At 42.9% G+C, this 19,008-nt stretch overlaps 1 protein-coding gene across 26 annotated transcripts in view; it reads left to right on the plus strand.

The window, feature by feature from the left end:
• Window positions 1–19,008, plus strand: part of ADGRL3 (adhesion G protein-coupled receptor L3) — a 404,123-nt gene that overhangs the window by 312,180 nt on the left and 72,935 nt on the right. For 21 of the 26 annotated variants that reach the window (XM_010411924.4, XM_010411928.4, XM_010411908.4 and 18 more), the window contains 5 exons: window positions 26–64; window positions 12,731–12,914; window positions 13,730–13,852; window positions 16,053–16,261; window positions 16,940–17,116. In XM_010411924.4, the coding sequence (XP_010410226.2) occupies window positions 26–64; window positions 12,731–12,914; window positions 13,730–13,852; window positions 16,053–16,261; window positions 16,940–17,116 (732 nt within the window). The remainder of the gene's footprint in view (window positions 1–25; window positions 65–12,730; window positions 12,915–13,729; window positions 13,853–16,052; window positions 16,262–16,939; window positions 17,117–19,008) is intronic. The other 5 variants (XM_019293404.3, XM_039550840.1, XM_019293405.3 and 2 more) reach the window with 2 other exon arrangements.

Raw genomic sequence — 19,008 nt, forward strand, 5'->3', positions numbered from 1 at the left:
TAATCTGCTCTCTTTATGGACTCAGCTTCAGAAAAGGGAGCGCTCTTGCAGGGCCTATGTCCAGGTATTTCTTGTGTTTTTAATACACGTGTCCAGTTGTTTGACTGAATGACTGTGAAGTGGGTCTTGTCTCTGTGAATAATCTGATTATTACCACCTTTGTGGCAGCAAGTTCTAAGGTTAAGGTTACAGGATAATAATGTCTTTTTTTACCTCACCCCACCTGCCCCATTTCTCTCAGACTTGAAAAAATCTGGGACAAAATCTCTGAATTTTTTTTCCACAGAAAGTGGAAAAAACCACAAGAAAGATCTGACAAGATTTATCTGGCCATCTGAATGAGCAGGACAGTATAGAGATGTGCAAGTAAAGAATGCAAAACTGCTGCTCACAGAGGTATCTCCAGACCAGCTGGACTTTGCTTACAGCATGTCATTCATGCTACTGCCACCTGCATTTCCTTAGTGTTCCTTCTTCCCCTTTTACACTTTCAAATTCAGAAACAATTCAAAATGGCACCACTCGGCTGAGGGAGGAGGTAGGATCATAATGAAATGCAGAGTGTCTCACAGAGGGATGTAGGAAGGAGGAGAGTGCTGCAAACAATGTAGAGGGTAATGCACATAACACCCCATGAAGTTCACCCAGGTCTGGCCTGACTTTCGTAGGCTTACGTTGTGTTTGATGTGAACGAAGTCAAGCCCCAGCATTCTGGAAGGACCTGCTTGTGGGCTTTTCACAAATGGGACCTCAGGTTATCTTACTAATCCTGTCACCTTGCCTTATAGCATTTGCTCCAGTGTTTTTTGTATAAACCTGTTTGTATACTATGGGTGAGTTAGTGCTGCTTTAAGAAATGTGAATGTTTTACCTTCTAGTCTCTGTCTTGTGCTTGTGAATGTTGATATTGTTCTTATGGGTGGTTGATCGTTATTTATATGTGTATGTGTAACATGCATAAATGAACTCTGTGTTTCTGGAGGGGGCTGTCTGTACCTGCATTTTCCTGCAAAATTCAGCTTTCTACAGTTGGTACTGACTTTATTTTGTGAGCACGTTTCATTTAGCAAATGGGATTAGATGGTCCGGACTTCTAGGGCATTAGAAATAAAACAGTACCCCTCTGTGCTGGCAGGCTGTTTGTCTTCCCTTTGGAAAATGTCATGAGAGAAAGTCACCTTTCCCTTCCACATACATTAATGGATAAAGATGAGTTACGGAGTTACACATCCCTTGTCTAGGATCCCAGAGAAAGCAACTAGCAGGCATTGGAAGGAATTTAAGAAAGTTTGCAGTGTGGTGCTTACTCCCAAGCTAGCTACCTTGTGTATTGCTACCACTGGAAACATGATGAGACTGCTTTGACTATGGGCTGCACAATCTTGTTGGGGACATTGGGTGCTACCTGATCCGTAGCTGTCCTTTCCACTGGCTGCACAGGCATTCTCCACAGAGTCAGTGCACACTCCTGCTCTTCTGTCTTTCTTCAAACAGTAGCGATTGGTGAGTTTAATATACCTTACAGAAAGCTTGGCCTTGACAGAATAGAGCCTGAATCCTCTGCAAAACTTCAGCTTACCCTTAATTTCAAGGACTCCTCCCTTTCACTTGGAAAGGCTGCTTGTGTGTTTAAACATTAATCATGCACCTACTTCTTTAGTAGACAAAAACTGATGAAAGCTCATTGCTTGAGCTGCTAAGTATGGGTATTGACAAATGTGGTACGTATATTGAAGAGGACAGTCCTGTAAAAGAGGGCTTGAAGAATGAATTAGATGACCTAATTGAACCTTTCCAGCTCTGCTTTGTACTATATGGAGATAAAGTAATGTATCTTGACGTATTTTCATACAGTATGCTTCCATTGGAAAATTGTGTGGCTAAAGTCATCACAAAATCTAGTGAGGGAGAGGTTGTCTGTAATAGCAATTAGATGTGACTGCAGATAGTCCTGTTACAGGCTACTCGTCCCTTACCAGGCAGTGAAATATCTGGGCTGGCTGAGGGAATTTAGCAGAGCTTTTTCAACTAATCTTAAGTGGTGACACCCTGGGCTTTGTAAAGTCAGTGGAACATGGGAAGTCACTGGGACATATGGCATTGATGGCAGAAAAATAGAGTATTCAACTTTGCTGGCCTGATCTCCTTGTGCTGATGCCATTATTGTGAAGAGCATCCCTGGCTGAATTCGGCTCATGGGGCTGGAAGTGTACCTTCAATTCTGTGCTCCCTAGACAAAGGAAAGTGCAGTACAAAGTTTATACAAGAAATGTCCAGGAATTGTAAATATCTAAAGTTCTATTGAGGAAAGGTGGTTTTGTGGAAGGAGGAGAGTGACCTGAGAAAATAATAATTGCTAAAATCAGTCTTACTGTTTTCTTTGGGCTTACAAATTTAAGTAACCATGACAGAGGCCCTGTAGTGATTGGTGTATAAAGTCCTCTTAAGCCCAAAATAAATGACTATAAATAAATATACAAAATAAATGAATATAAATAAAATGGATGGAGAAATTTTGCAAGTTGCGCAAACATAAGACTGGGAATGCATTATCAGATTATCACCTCATCTCTTTGGGTACCTTTAAAAAAATATGGATTTAACTTGTTCAGTTTCACAGTATTTTTTGAGTTAAAAGCTCAGGGATTTTTTTTACTGGAGATAGAGGTTATAAATGCTGCTTTTTCAGTTTCAAATGTGGTAAATGATCTTTTTTTGTCTCAAAAATCCAACAAGAACCAATCCGGCCGGTGGCATGATGAATACATATTAATATAATGACTGGACAGTTGCTGGAAGATTTTTCAGTCATGGTGATATTCAAGAAACTGCTACGTGGGTTTCAATTTGTGATACTAATTAATAGTCAGCTGAGACTGAGCTGACCAAGATGGAAATACAAGGTGGCAGAGTGGCCTCAGCAAGGTGCTCTGTTAGCAAAGAGGGTGGCCTTTTGGAGAGCAGAGGTTTACATCTCCTATGCCCACCTTTCTGAAGTTCTTGCACTCTGTTTTGGGAAAGGAATGGAAAAGTCATCATGTGGGAGAATGAGTCACAATGGGTGACGCATTTGATTAGCATGGCTTAGTTTGGTGACTGGTCTGTGATGTAAGCTGGTATGAATTTTCTGTAATGTTTTTTCAGAAATTATGTTTGTTCCTTTTCCAGAAGTTTTTCTCCTTAAACTGTAGCACTGGAATTGTAGAAAACAGAAATCACTTGTCTTTTGGGGGTTGTGAAATCGGGTTTGTTGTCACAGATTTCTTCCGTGCTCCTCAGCAAGTGTCATGTGCCCGGTATTTCTCAGCCCCCTGGTTTAAAATGCCATGGATGCAATTCTCCTGTCCTCTAGGAATGGAGGTGGGGTAGTGAAAGAAAAAAAAAGGCTAAGTACTCACATAATGTAGTAAGTGAGGCTGTATTAAAACAGAAAACTTAAACGTGGGGAAAAAATCGGAGAATTTTGCTGATTTAGTAGCTGGAAAAACAGGTTTTATTAAAGCTTCATACCACACCCGTGCTGGCATGTACGTGCATCTGATTGCAAAATCTGAGCTCACCTGCTTGCTTCACTTGGATTTGTGGGCTGGAGCTCTGGCGCAGCAGGAGGTCAATGAATTTCCCTGTGGTGCCAACCAGAGGCCTCTTCCCATGTGAAATTGCCTGCTGTGTTTGGGATGAGCATCTCGGAGGACAAAAACTTCACAGGGTTCCCGTTCTTTTGGTTTATTTTATAAAGTCAGTATGAGTGGCTTTAAAGCTGGAGGCTGGTGAATGCAACAGAACTGTGAATGGCAGCTTTGTGGAAAGGGTGGAAGGAGGTGGCAGAGAGTTGCTTTTGCAGCATCTTCCTTGTCTAATGGAGTTTTTTGCTCTTGGTTCCTGCCATCCTCTGAGCTGCCCTGTAAATTGGCTTGCCCTGTTTTGTAATTCTGGGCTGGTCTGCATAGCAAATGGAAAAGATTATGGAGGTGCCACCTGCTCCTTGGTAATTACAAGAGCTTCTGGGTGCAGGTGTCATCAGAGCCACGCATGAAGCCGGCGCTGAGATGCTGGCAGGCTTCTGGTAGCAGACAGTGGCAGGTGGTTGCAGAGTTGTCCTTCTGGTTCTCCTGGAAGGTTTCTGAACACTTCTTGTTTGAAACATGGGCTGTTTAAATTGCTGCACTAAGCAAAAAATGAATGGCTTTCCTCAGAGGATTGAAGGCATTAAGTTTAGAGCTCAGCAGAAGAGACTTTTTTTTTTTTTTTGTGCTAACCTAGTAGTTCTCATCAGATAAAAGGTGCATCTGGGACTTAGCCAGTACTATTTAAAGTGGATTAATTCTGTTTGTCCCACTTCTCTCTTGCTTGCATGATTGGTCCCAACTTCCATGAAGACTAAATGAAAGAAACTTGCAGCTCTGAGAAGGAGCACAAATTGAATTATGCCGTCTTTGCTTGTGTTCTTCTTGTGCCTGTGACAAGAAAGACTCTAACCTCCCTTTATATAAAAAGAGGCAAATTAATGAAGGTTTTCAAGTTTCTTGTTTGGTTACTTAATTGGCTGTATGACAAAGAGCTCTGCAGTGTGTGTCAAACAACTCTGAGAGTTCTCTGATGATTTGTGCATTGCTTGACTCCTGATGCTATTCTGCACAGCCTGTCAGGTGAGGTATCGTTGTTAAAGTGGCTGGAATAAATTGGCTAGCAGTGAGCATACAATGTTGTATATTAACTATAGCTACAGGGAGTACTTTTAGCTGCTTTTTCAAGGGATCGAGATGTTTGCCCATCAGCATCAAAGTGCCTAAAACTTTCATTTAATATAATTAAAAGGACATCTGAAAGAAGTGTGACTTGCAGCGAGGTTCTGTGGTTTGGTAGTCCTTTGTTAAAACTCTGTGAACTTAATATACTTCACAGCTTGAGAAACCTGCACTTGATTTGTGTCAGCAAGAGTGAAACTAGAAATCCTCACCCTGCATGTTTCTGCTGTGGTGAGCCCATTGTTAGGGGAGAGGAGGATCAAAGAAGCAGCCTTGGGTTTGTGACCAGACTCCAAAATTCTTTGCATAAATGCTAAAAAAGAAGGTGACCATCCACCTACAGCTCAGCTACACCTATGGCTATGTTCTCACATGGCAAAACTGAGAAAAATATCTAGTGCTTTCTATGTTGCTCTGTGCTTACTCTCTGCTTTAGGCTGAGTCAGTCCTGGTATCTGGTGTCACTGGTAAAAATCGGAATATAAATTGCCATAGGGAGCAGCAGGAGATGTCCCTTTGATTTGAACCGTTGGAGGAAAGGATGAGTCTCACGGACTCCCCAGGAGTTTCCTTGAAGGCTGTGGATATTCTTTCAAAGAGGCATTTCTGATGTGTGGCCCATTTTCCTTTCTTGCTACAGCCTTGCTCACTTCCCCAGTGTAATTGCTCTAGCTGTTGCTTGTATAGTTTCAAATCCCAAACAGTAGGGCAGCAAATACAGATGATTCATAGATGCAGCTCTCGGCTTATTCTGTGGGGAAGATCTCATTAGATGAAATAGATCCTATGTTATTTCCTTCTTCCCAATCAATTCCTTTTATTTCAGTCCTGTAGATGCCTTCTGACCTTAAAATATTCTTCCTCGTATAGTAAGTAAAGTAAAACCATAACCTGTAATTTGTAACCTTGTTCTGTTTCTCATATCTCCTATTATTTTTTGCGTGCTCCCATTAGGAGATTATTGGTAGTTCAAGGCCAAGCTTGCAAACCTTGCATACCTAGTAAAAGACCATTAATTCCATAGTTAAGCATTTTGTAGATGGCCTAATTTTAATAAAGGTCAGTGCTTTTCTTCTCACTACAGTGAGTTCTCAGCACTGCTGGAATTCAGGCCGTTTCTGAGTCAGTACAGTTCCTGTGGCCACAGCATAAACATTTGCTGTATAGTTGAGGAGAGAAGGTTGCATGCTCTCTTGGGAGCCTTTGCTCTCAATCTGTGGAGCAATTTTAGAAATTCCTCTGAATGGTCATGGGAAGTTCTCTTCTTGCCTTTGCCACGAGTAGTAGGCTCTGTCTCAGTTCACCAACACTGATACCATCTATGTCCAATCACCACTCTGGTACTAGATGTAGGCTAGTGCTTCTGGCTTAGTTTTGAAGGCAGAAGCAAAGATTAGCAGTAGATAGTCTAATGATTTATTTGTTTTCAAGCACTCACTGTGGCTGAGCTCCTTTCAGTCTAAATATGTTTGTCCCTTCCATTGAATGCTACAACAGTTTTGTGATGACTGTGTTGCTTTTTAAAAAACAATAGACAGTGGCTGGGCTTCCCTGTAAGAAATTGTCTCCAGTGTGCTTACTGATGCTTTGACCAGAGACAAATTTTGATTTTGACTTAAAAGAATAAATGGCAAGGAAAAAAAAAATCATCCAAGAGTTAAGAGCCTTGTCAGATGGATTTGAAGGCACTTCTCAGCTAAGAAGTAGCATTTAATGCCATTATGTAGCCAAATGACATTTTCCTTGTTTAGGAAGCAGAAGAAATGACATGTGCATCACTTTCTATCCTGAAGTCCCACACAGCGGATGAATGTAATCATTTGATTGATGACCCCTGTGTAGTGGGATTGGAGTGCTGTTCATTTGCCACTCTAAAATATGTGTCATTTCCTCAGCTGGTCCCTTTCAATGGAATAACCTTTCTGGAAGCATTTGTGTGCTCACATCCATGCTTTCATGCTGGCCCTGTCCTCCAAAGGGCCCATTCTACCGTACCAGGTAGATTCAGAGTTAATGGGAGTTTCAATGTACTGGTGCTTTTTCTGGCCAGAGGCAAGAATCAAACAACTTCCAGCAGAACTTGCCAGCAGAACTTGTCATCAATGGCATTGATTGTGCCTTTAACTCAATTAGTTTGGAGGCTTGCAAATATTGATAGCTTGAGGAAAGGGTTTGTTTTAGCACTGGGTGTTTAATAGGATTACAGAGCAAAACCAGCTATTCTTGAGCAAAGAGGCAAGTAAGCTTTTTTCAAGGACCACTGCTTTCAAGTCGGAAAAAGGGAAGAAAGAGCATAACATTGTGATCATCGTACCATATCAACATTTCAGTGCATCTGCTCTCTGGTGCGTTTTTCATTTGCACTGTGAAGTGTGGACCTGAAAGGGGTTTTGTGCTTTTTTTCTCTGCTGATTTGCCATAAAACCTCAAGCTGTTATAAAAAGTGGGCTAGTTACGTGTCTGCATTTTTCAAATAAAGACAACACATTTGTTATGGAGCAATACGGGGGGACCTCAGGGAGGACCAGAAGCTCAGGCCATAAGCACGGCCTGAGGCTGTGCCTGTGTGATTGCAGACTGAGCACTGCTGTTCTCAGAAAGGGTGAGCAAATCTCTTTGGATGAGTCTGTGCTGGCAAACACCTTTGGCACAGGGGTGCCAAAGCACTGCTTGCTTCATGCATCAGCCATGATTTTAAGCCTACCTATGCAAAGCCTCGTTGCTGTAGCTCCTTATATCCTAATTTTTGAAAGTGTGCTGCATGAGATATTCCTGTGAGATCAAGGAAGTGTTAGCAGTATGAGATGGGGCTTTAGAGGTTGTAAAATTCAGATGTTTTAATTAGAGATGTCATTGCAAAAGTGGTACTTTAATATGCCCTGTGCCACTGTCCTAATTCTCCCAAAGCTGCTATAGGAGGTAAGACCTTGATGTAAGCTTCATGCTGAATAAAGTGTACAGTGTGTTCAGTCTCTTCTTATGGAGATGCTCCTTTGTAAGGAAGGACAAACTGCATATTTGAAAATTACTCAACAGAAGGATTCAACCAATATTCCCTGTAGGATCTGCTGGTATTCACTTGCCATAAAGCAGTATTTTCTCCAGCTGTAGGTTTGTTGAGATTTTTGATCTTCCATCAGCTGCTCAGCAAGAGGCCAAAATGAACAGTAAATGTTTAAAGAGGTCCTAACTCTAGGAGAGCTGCTGATCTTCTAAGGTTAGGGTTGCTGTGCTTAAGCACCATAGCACATTGCAGCCTGGTGCCAAATTTGGCAGTGAGCTGAGTATCTCTAACATCTAGTGATTTTCAGTGTTGACTCCCAGTTAAAGAGAGATTTTACATTGCAGAATCTGTTTTTATCAAAGAGTGGTGTCTTGGATGTTGGTACAGTGAGAGAAAAATATGGTATCACTGGATGCATACAGAGTTCAAACCTCCTAGGTTTAAACCGTGTGCCAAACATTTCTAGAGGGGAAGAGAAAAATAAATGAACAAGAAAAATTCAGTTTAATGGAATGTAGCAGCTATCACGAAGGAAATCAATGGGATATATACAACTGGCCTTTTAGTAATGTATAATTACTGTAAAGCTCCTAATTAGTTTCCTTTTTACAATGCATCTTTTAATACCAATTTGTAAGTGTCTAAGAAGGAAGGTTTACATTTCGTTTCTTTTTTCTAACCTCAGGATAGAATCAAGAAACCATGAGCACATGCCCTTATTTGGGAAAAACCTCCCTCTGCAATTTATTAACATTTATTTGCGTTGAACATACAGTCTGTGGTGCTACATAACCACATAATGAAAGGCATCACTGTCATGGGATTTGTCTTTTGTGCTTTGCAGGGTCTTGCTCTTCTCTCAATGTCCGATTGTAGTCACTGCTGGGGACATGAAAGGGCCACCGTGTCTAATATTCTGTGACCCGGGATGGTTGGTCTTTACAGGCTGGTAATTAGAGGGTTTGGCTTTGCATGTGTAGAGACCCTGACATCACAGAGAGCATAAAGCTGTGCTACGTATCTCAGGACAGAAAAATGGGAGGTCTGCCTTCTTGGCTCCCTTCTGCCATGCCCTTCTTCCCTCATTTGATCTTAGCCTACAAGCAAGCAAGCTATGCTTTATGAAAATTCCCTTGATCTAATTTGAGTTACTTTTGTCCTTCTCCTGGTGCATCTGTATGCTTGTGATATCTACTCGTTAAGTCCAAGCAGGCACAGCATTGGTTTGGTGCCGTGCTGTGCCTGGTGTTGAGGTATGTTTGGGCTCCAAGGCCCACATTTTTATTTTGCAAGAAACTCAGCTGAGCTGCATTTGGAAGAAGGATCAGGCAGGGGAACAAAGGAAAACCGCAGCAGAGGGAGTTCTTTAGCTTGGGAAGCAAGGACAGGGTCTTCGGTGAGGTCATGGAGCATCCTTTAATAGATGTTGGATTTTTCATGGATAGGTATAATCTCATGTAATTTTGGGCACCAAAATGGGAATAATCCTTGGGGTAGTTTCTTCTGCTTTTGGTGGGAAGAGTAGGGGCTCCCTGCTTGGCCGCATGCTAGAAGTGGTGGGATGAGAATAGGTCAGAACTTTCTTATCTCCCTGTGAAAGCTCCCACCTTTATCAGGATCTCTAGGGGTCTCAGGTAAAACCTATAAAGCCATCAGCTCCCAAGCACACCTATCCCATGCCTTCTGCATTTTGAAGGCTCTCTCTCAGGGCTAACCCTCTTCCAGCTGGTCACTGAGAGGCTTTCCTGGGGGTTGGCACAGCTGTTTCTTCTATGCTGGAGCTTCATCAGACCACAAAGTCATTGGTCCAGGTGCCAAACCCACGTAAATCACAAAGACTCAGCTTGAATGTAATGACACAGGCCTATCCTTGTCATGTGTGCCTGCTTTCCCACAACTCCCACTCCCCTGCCCAACTTTTCCCAGTTGGCATCTCCGTCTCACAAGGCACTGTTGCTGTAACAGCTGTTTTGTTTCATTTAAACACCTACCTCAGCTCCTGTCCAAAATGCAAACATTTCATTAGCACCTCATCTCCTTGGCTTCAGCCCACAGCACTCGGCCATAATGAAGTGCTGCACTCAGAAATATAATGTGGGGAACACTTGATTAATGCACTGAGACAGGTGAGGGGAATGACCCTCTGGGAAAAGCTGGGGACTAAATTAATCTCGGATGTAATGCCAGCAAAGACAGTCTACCAGCTTTGTTCAGATACACGACAAGGACCTGACCCAAAGTCCTTGGAAATCTTCCTGGAGCTTTTGCGTTTGACCCCAGGCCCAAAGTGATGTGAAGTGGCTGGTTTCAGGTTAGTCACTTCAGGAGGATGGATGCTCAGCGTTGGGTGGGGAGCGCACATGGTGCAGGAAGCGGCACATTAGGCGTAATTGGCGTTCTCTCTCAAACTTGCATGCACACATATGTGTACATTTAAAACAAAAGAAAGAATGCATTAGATAAAATATTTTTTCTGGGGGAAAGTCTTTGCAGCAGATGTTTCACTGTAACACAAATACTTCAGCATCTGTTTCATATTTTGATGAATAGACATTACCTTTCTGTCCAGAGCCAGGAGCTGGATCTGCTGCAAAGACGTTTCCCACCATTCGGATATTGACAAAAGTATGCAGGATGTTGTGTTAGCAGGGAATTTAAGACACCAGTAGGAGCTGAGCTAAATGGAAGTAAGGCAAACTATGGGATAACATTGAAAGGGGAGGAAAATCCTCATTTTCTGCTTTCCATGCATAAAAGGTCTTTACAAGAAAACACTATGTTGTGTAGAAGATGCACCACAAAAAAATCAAGCTTTTTGGTCGCTGGAAAAGAATACCACCTATTTTTTGCTTGTGAAGAGATAAGCTACCAAAGTATACTACAGAATTTTATGGAGAGCTGCAGATATCAGGCTTCCAGATTCTAAAACACAGAAAAAAACCAGACTTAAATGCTATGGATTTTCAGTGTTTCTTCTTGACTATTAATTTCAACCAGCTTGTAGTATGTACATAGTGAATGTGTTAAGATTTTAGACTATTTAGGAAAATTAGTTTAACAATCAGTTAAGAAAATTGATTTATGGTTATCAAGTTCCACTTAAGACCAAATGAGTGAGGGATTCTAGTTCTGTATTGTAAAAGCTTGACAGGAAAAAGACGATTGCAGTAGCACTAGGGTACAAGTTTTCAGCCATTTCAGTGGTTGAAGCATGGGCTACTCCATAGTTAGGGAAACCAGTTTTTGAGGCTTAGGAGAAAAGTTACCTATTAGTCAAGGAAACAGGGTAGTAGATGCCAAGGGAAGGGAAGATCTGTTTATGGTACAGGAGAGGTTTGGCATAAGAACAAATGAGTTAATTGACCATGAATAAATGTAACTGTGAAGGTAGGAGCTTTGTGCTGGCAGAGGAGCCCAGCTGTGGTGCAGTCTCCCAACAGGATACATGATGGTGTGAGAAACCTTCCAAACTCAAGGAAGGTATCTTTGCTGGGATTAAAAGCACCAGCAGTGGCAGTTCTAGCTGCCTTTGCTTCTCCTCGAACCTTGCTGTAATTGAAATGTTTGTTAAGGTCACGTGGATATAGCAATAAATTCTAGATTGATGTGATCATATCCTCCCATTGCTCATTTTCACCTGACCCTGACTGGTGAGTGAGTCAGGATGCTCCATGCTCTCTGTGCCACGTGTTGCTATTGCAACACTCCTGAGGGCTCTGCTGGAGAATGGGCTATGCCATAGCTTCTTTCCACGCATGGGTTTAGCAAAGGTATCAAGAGTAAATGCTGACGTATTCCCGTAAAAGTGAGCCCATGGGGCACACTTTAGGCTTGGAAAATGTTGAAGTCCCATGGGACTGTCATCAGCTTGCAGAACAGAGGTGTGGGTTTGATGCCTATGTGCTCAGCACACAGAAGATTATTATGAACAGTAGTTTCATCTTGAAGGGGGGGTTGGTATCTGCAGTCAGCATTAGCTGGCAGTGGAGGTGTTTCTCTGTGGGGTAGGCCTGCCTGGTGACTAGACCCTAGCCAGCTGAAGAAAGCATGATCAAAGTAGCTTTTTTTTATCCTTTTCCTCTGCACAATCAGTTCTATCAACTGGTACAGCTGGTCTCATTAAAAAATGTTAGCTGAAAAGTGGTTGAGTCAGCTCTGGTTAGTAACGAAGCGGAAGGTTTAGGCTGAGAAAAGCCTTCAGTTCGGGTAGATTCTACTGCAGTAATTTTGCAGTCATGAGACCAGTACAGTGCCATGTGATCCTGTGTGTGCATCCAGATTAACCTGTGGGAAGTTATCCATGGGAGAGCTCTTCGTGCGTGGCAGCCCAGGGCAGAAGGTGCACTGTAGGAGGGAAGCTGTTTCCGCAGGGCTGGCTCCTTCCTGAATGCAGTGATTTGAAATGTAGTGTCTTATCTAAATCTCTACGGGCACCTGCTGCTGCTCTGGATGAAGTGGTATAACTCAGTTATCTCTGTGTCTTCATGGCTGCCTGCCAGAGGTTATGTGGAGGGAAATGTTTTAGGGAGCGTGGCCTTTGCAAATACTAAATACCTTCCCTGAGTGCCCCAGCCCTACTCTTGAGTTCTGGTGCTGTAGGTAGCAGAAACCTGTGTCACAATGGGTTTTGAAATATATTTTCCAGCATGTTTCCTTAATCCTCATCGTCCTCCTGCCCCTCCTTCCCCACCTGCCCTAATTCCTTCTTTTTCCAAGCCCAGAGCTGATGATTGTGGAAGCAGAAAAGCACTATTCCCAGCCTGCATTTATAATAAAATCAGTATTTCCTCCCTGTCCCATCTGATGGTGTAGAAGTTGGCCTGCTCCATTGCAGGCTGCCCTAATGGGTGGGGGAAGGAGATGCTGTCGTCACCCTGTACACTGATTTGTGTGGAGGATGGGACTAAGCACATGTCAGAGGTCTCTGGTGCTTTAGGCTTGCTGGAGCCTTTTCTCACTCTCCCCCTCTGCCTTGCAGGCCATGGTGGAGACAGTGAACAACCTCCTGCAGCCTCAGGCTCTGAACGCGTGGAGGGACCTGAACGCAAGCGAGCAGCAGCGCGCAGCCACCAAGTTGCTCGACACGGTGGAGGACAGTGCCTTTGTGCTGGCTGACAACCTGCTGAAGACAGACATTGTCCGGGAGAACACTGACAACATCCGTAAGGGGCAAATCCCATCAATACCGAGAGCAGCCAGTGGAAGAGTGAAGCCCAGCTTTGGCCTTGGTCCCTAGATTAATTGGAGAGTGATTTGTTAGATATGTCTTGGGCCTTTGTCTGAAGGACTTCAAAGTCTTTGCAAAAGAGCCTAAAGGAATAAGGCAGCTCTCTACCCTTGAAATCCCGTGGAAAACGAGCACCTGACCTGCCTTTATTACTCCTGGCTTTGAGGGTATAATCTGGGCTAGAGCAATGAGAGCACTGCTTCGCAGGGGGATTGTTCATAGTGAGGCAATTGTGTTTCATTTCATACAAATTTGTGTCTTTATTCAGCTGATTGTTGATTTTAATTAAAAAACAAGCATGATGGAAAGCACCAGCACTCCCACTGTGCATATGTAAAATGAGAACAACTCTTCTTTCTATTTCTATGAATACAGATCCTGAGCACTGATAACATTTACAGAAAGTACCAATTGCCAGTGGCAAAGAACTAGTATTCTCAGATTTTCATTTTAACCGTTGTCCTTAATATCCTGAGGTTCTTGTTTACAAGAACTGGTTGTCTTTTGTCTTCCACAGAGAGTAGAATTTATTTGCACTCTTTTTTCTTTTTTTAAAATTAAATTTAAAACTTCTTCAGGGCAAAGATTTAAAAAGAAATAGGAGCCCAAACACATTCTAGCATGCAGAACTGTAAGTTGATTCCCCTGCTCTCAGCTGGTCTGGAGCACCATTTTGTAGCTTTGAAATACCCTGATGAAGATCATTTCAGCAGAGATTTTTTTCTTAGTGTCTGTCTCTCTTGCAAACAGAGCTGGAAGTTGCGAGACTAAGCACAGATGGGAATCTGGAAGATCTGAAGTTTCCCCAGAACATGGGCCATGGGAGTGCCATTCAGCTGTCAGCAAATACCTTGAAGCAAAATGGTCGAAATGGTAGGTCTGGCACCTCAGGCCACGCTCATGAGGCAGTCATGTCTTAGGCATTATTTTGTGTTTAACCATTATAAGTAAAGTATTAATTGCTATGTTAATATTTAAATTAATGGGTAGCGTCCTTTGCTCGTTCCCTTGACTGCGAGCTGCATTGCCTGACTCGGAATGTATTATATTGCTAAGTGATTCACAGCCTTCAAAAGTATTTTGTGATGGTAAAAATGCATCAGATCCTTAAATTATGGGGCTTCTGGGGCACAGTGCTGAAACCAGAGAAGTGCTTTTAACTGCTGTTGTCTGCAGTAGGAGGCTTCAGATGGGATAAGAGGCTCATTTGGGTAAACAGCATCACAGCAGGGCACCATACAAATCTCTGAAAAAGTAGAGGAAAGAAACAATAGTAGCAAATACTAATAATGAGCCAACATGGCAGAAAAGGTTGATTAACTGTTATGAGTCTAAATCTTTAGTGCCTTTCTGTATCTTATGAACCTCCTGATACAGCATAAATTTTAGATGATGTTATATGTGAATGGTCTTCAGCCTGCCAAGCCGTTTATTTCCAGATCAGGAGTTTGAGCAGGCACATTTGTTGATCTCTACAGCCTCACCGTAGACCAGCTTCAAACTCACAGGCTTCTACTGGGCCCAACATGCTCCTGTTTCTGGGTTCTTTTAAAATTTAATCTGTGTGCAGGGGACAACACTCATATACAGGCTTCAGTCGCTGCAGGCAAAACACAGAATCATAGAATGGCTTGGATTGGAAGGGGCTTTTAAGATCATCTGGTTGCAACCCCCTTGCCATGGGCAGGGACACTTTCCACTAGATTACGTTGCTCAAGGCCCATCCAACCTGGCCTTGAACACTTCCAGAGACATCCACAGCTTCTCTGGGCAACCTGTGCCTCACCCTCCTCTGCATAGAAGATAAAGAACATGGAGTGGTAGCACAGCGTTACAAACAGAGCAGATGTGTTAAAATTTCCAGAAGTTTTAGACACTATTGAGAGGAAAGTTTGGTCTGGTGATTCAGAAAGAAAGTTTTGCCATTGGCTTGCTTGACAGCACTTGATACTTTTGCATGTAGGATTTGAGGAGAAGTATTTCTTTTAGAGACAGTTTGGAACTCAAGATGTGTAGCAAAACTCCAGCAGGGCAGGACTTTTACTCTGCTATCAAGCTTTGGAGATTTGTAAGGGTAGAGAAAGTCTGTTGGCAGCAATAAAAGGGAAGTTCTGTATTTCTAAACACAGTATCCCTGGAGTCCTGTTCAAAGCAAAACCCCATCAATTTTCACCAGCTTGACACATGCCCAGAGGTCACCAAAGAGCTACAAATAAAATTATCATAAAAGGATTTAGGTTGGGAAGAACCTTTGGAGTCATCAGTACCTCACCTTCCACAGATGCTGTGGTGGTTCCTATAGAAACAAAAACATACCTCTCCACAACTAATATATATAAAGGCAAACTAATCACATTCCATTCTTATTTATAGGCTGTGAAATAATGTGCAAAACAGAAGGCAAACTGGATGGTTTCAGTTAAAAACAGTTGTCTGATAGACTCAGTTTTCTGCAGGCTCCCTAATGGTGTTTTTCTGGTTATCTGGTTGGCAAATTAAGAAAATAAATGTATTTTTAAATGAAATTTCTGCAATTTTGTTTTACCTGTCATGTGAGATTGGAATTGTGTTGGAAAGGTTTTCATTTCTTCTCACAGATTTGTCCGTACACTTTTCTGAGATAGTCTTAATTTATTAACAGACTAAATTATAGTTTTATACTGCATCTGTGCAACAGGCCAGCTCAAAACATGTTTCCCAAGTATATCCAGGAGAATAAAGTGGTGTCAGGTGGGAAATGGACCACCTGGCCTCTTTTTTCTGAAGCCAGTTACACCTACTGATGCCAAAAATAAGCCCACCTTCCCCGTCTGTCTTCTGCTCATCCATTTGCTTATAAAAGTTTCTTTTGGAAGAAGCAGCTCTGCCCTTCTTATCCATGGACCGCTTGTTGCATCTCTTGGTGTTAACTGGGATTGGCAGGAGGTGGTTTTTCATATGCCACATCTTGGTCCTTTCATATTTTCTCAGAGAAGTTTTGAAGTTGGTTAAGAGAAGAGATTAGAAGTCTAAAAAAAGAAAAGGCCACCGCAGTGATTCAACCTGGCTCTCTAACCTCTTACCTCTCTTCTAGGTGAGATCAGGGTGGCTTTTGTGCTGTACAACAACCTGGGCACCTATCTCTCCACGGAGAATGCCAGCATGAAGTTGGGAACAGAAGCAATGTCAACCAATCACTCCGTGATTGTCAACTCCCCTGTCATCACGGCAGCAATAAATAAAGAGTTCAGCAATAAGGTTTACCTGGCTGATCCTGTGGTGTTTACTGTCAAGCACATCAAGGTGTGTGCATTCAAAAAGCACTTCTCTTGTTCTTTTTGGTTTCTGAAATTAAATGATGCAAAAGTTGGCTGCTGTGAGGCCCCCAGCAGTCCTTGATTAGATTTTGAATTATACTTTTGTTCCTTTGCACTTTGTGTTATTTATGGAGAAGGTCTCTTTTACATTGCATTAATAGAAGTAAAGAAAGTGTCTCCTCTGAGCTGATGCCCATTGCTCAGTTGCTGACACGCATCATTCTGTAATTAAACGCTACCAATAAATTAGAATAGACCATAATATTATTTTACATGGTGGCAGGGGATGTTAGAGGAAAGTGGAATTACAGTGAAAGAGGACAGCTAGTCCTCCCGTTAGCCAAGCTCAGTCATTGCAAAAGTTGATTGCTCAAAGAAATTAATTTCTCTGCCCTGCAATGCAAATGAAGCAGTCTGGTTTTGAAGAGCTGGATTTAGTCAATGTCTGAAATTAATCAAGACCAAAGAACCAAGTTTGCATTAGCAAAGAGTGCAGCAACAATCTAACTTTCTCTTGTATTGGCAAGTAGTACTTGACGTATAAACCACTGCTGATTATTTATCTAAAATTAAAGGGTGAGAGTTACAAAGAGCCTCAATAGTGCATTTAGAAATCTCTGAGAGCCTATCATTGTTACTGCATTTATTAATTTCTTCCTTGCAGCAGTCAGAAGAAAATTTTAACCCGAACTGTTCATTCTGGAGCTACACAAAGCGTACAATGACAGGGTATTGGTCCACGCAGGGCTGTCGCCTCCTGACAACTAACAAGACACACACCACGTGCTCCTGCAACCACCTCACCAACTTTGCAGTCCTGATGGCACATGTGGAAGTTAAGGTAGGCATTGCAGATTCCCAGGCTGCCAATGCACTGGGCAGGAGAAGTGGTCAATGTGTGATACCATTTTGTTACCACTAATGGAGCTGAGCAGGGAAGTTGCTGTGTGACAGTTAACTCTTAAAAGTAGAAACCATCTGGTGTAAGTCTTCCTTCTGCTCTATGGTGAAACAGGAAATAGTCACACCAATGCAAAGCCTGTCTTAAGCTCCTGGCATGGGCAGTTCTGAGCTGAGGATGGGGAGTGAGCAGGTTTAGCTGTTGCCATATCCTTTGCTAGCTGGTGTGGAACATCTCCTGGCTGGGTTTTTTCTCATGGGGTCCTCCCTGTGCCACCAGGGAGTAGCAAGGTGGGGGGACAGAAGTATGCAGTCTGCCTCGTGGGGTGGAGGTTGGGTGTCCTGCTGGCAGCAGCTGCAGATACACTGCCACACGTGTTCATGTGAGATGCATGTGTGGAGCCAACAGTGTTTTCCTCCTTCCAGCTAGGGGGGAAAAAATACATTCTCTGCATCTCACTGTGTGACACGTGAGAGGGAAGCTTCTGATACCATCCTGTATAGACTGGGCATCTACTTGAGGCCAGTACATGACCAGCTGGTTCCTTTCCCTGCAGTTATGTCCATGGTGTAGATCTGCCTTTCCACATGACTATCCCCACTGGAACTAAAGAAGTTAATCCTGAAGGTAGATGTTCCTCATGGTAGCAGTGGTTTTGGGAGTGAAGCACACATTTGGGATTTTACTCAAGAGTAGGAGAAGGGTTGAGACGGTCCTCCATTTCCTGAGCTGCCTTGGCTGTCTTTGGTTGAGGTCAGTCTGAACTGCTGGAGAAAGAAGAGAAGGCCCTGATGCCTAAAAGATTTTGGCCTAGTCATTTTCTTCATTGTGGTGTCTCCATTTCATGTGCCTGGCACTGCAGCAAAATCCACAGCTCTGAGCTAGATATGGATCTGGCGTCTTCCATGGAGGCAGAACTTCTCAGAATCACTTCCATGACCAGCATAACCACAAAAACTATTATGGTTTTAAAACTACTTTTTCTCAAGTAGGCTTTCAGTGTCACTGCTTCGTATATTTTTGTTCCACTTAATAATCTGAAGAGGAATGTGAAGAGCTGCAATAAAATATATATTAAATAAGCATCATGCATGACAAAAGCTCTGCAAAAAAAGAAATGGGAGCCTAGGAGCACATTTCCCACAACAGCTGGGTCCAGCTGAGAGGGGCAGGATTTGTCTGTTGCTGCTGCAAGTTGTGGTAACCATATTATTCTGGAGGAGTCAGTCCTAGTCCAGGAAACATGCCATTAAATGTTTGTGACACTGTCCTGGGAGATGCCTGAAGAAAAGGCCTATTCAGAGCACATAATTACAGGTTAATGGCATTCTGCAGTCCAGGTCTGGTTTTGCCAATTTCCTTCAGCTGCTCAACTTTTCATAAGAAATGTGTGTTTGGCTCATTATCACCCACCTGGAATTAACAGATATGCCTCAGTCACTGAAGTCAGAGGTTGCACCTGGGAAATGCAGACAGTGCTCCACTCCACTGGTGTGAATGGGGGCAATCCCAACTGCATGGTGCAGATACAGCCTGGTGCTCAATGAGCCTCTTCTCAAACTGCAAATAGGTCAGCCTTGTCTGCACTTCCCATCCAAACCTCTCGAGACAAGTAGAGCTGCTGTTATCTCATCTTGCAGAAAAAGTACGCAAAACCCTTCCTCGCCCATGTTCATCCAACAGGTTGGAAAGAGCTGCAGCTGGAAGCTTCCCGAGTGCCAAGCCAGTGTGCTATTAGTTAGTAGCTGTTTCTGGGTGTTAACAAGTACCCTCAAGACTTTCAGGTCATGTTTTATCATTTGGCTGCAGCCAAAGTATCATTGCTGTAAGAG

The sequence above is a fragment of the Corvus cornix genome, chromosome 4 (assembly GCF_000738735.6).
Source record: "Corvus cornix cornix isolate S_Up_H32 chromosome 4, ASM73873v5, whole genome shotgun sequence".
Classification (NCBI taxonomy): domain Eukaryota; kingdom Metazoa; phylum Chordata; class Aves; order Passeriformes; family Corvidae; genus Corvus; species Corvus cornix.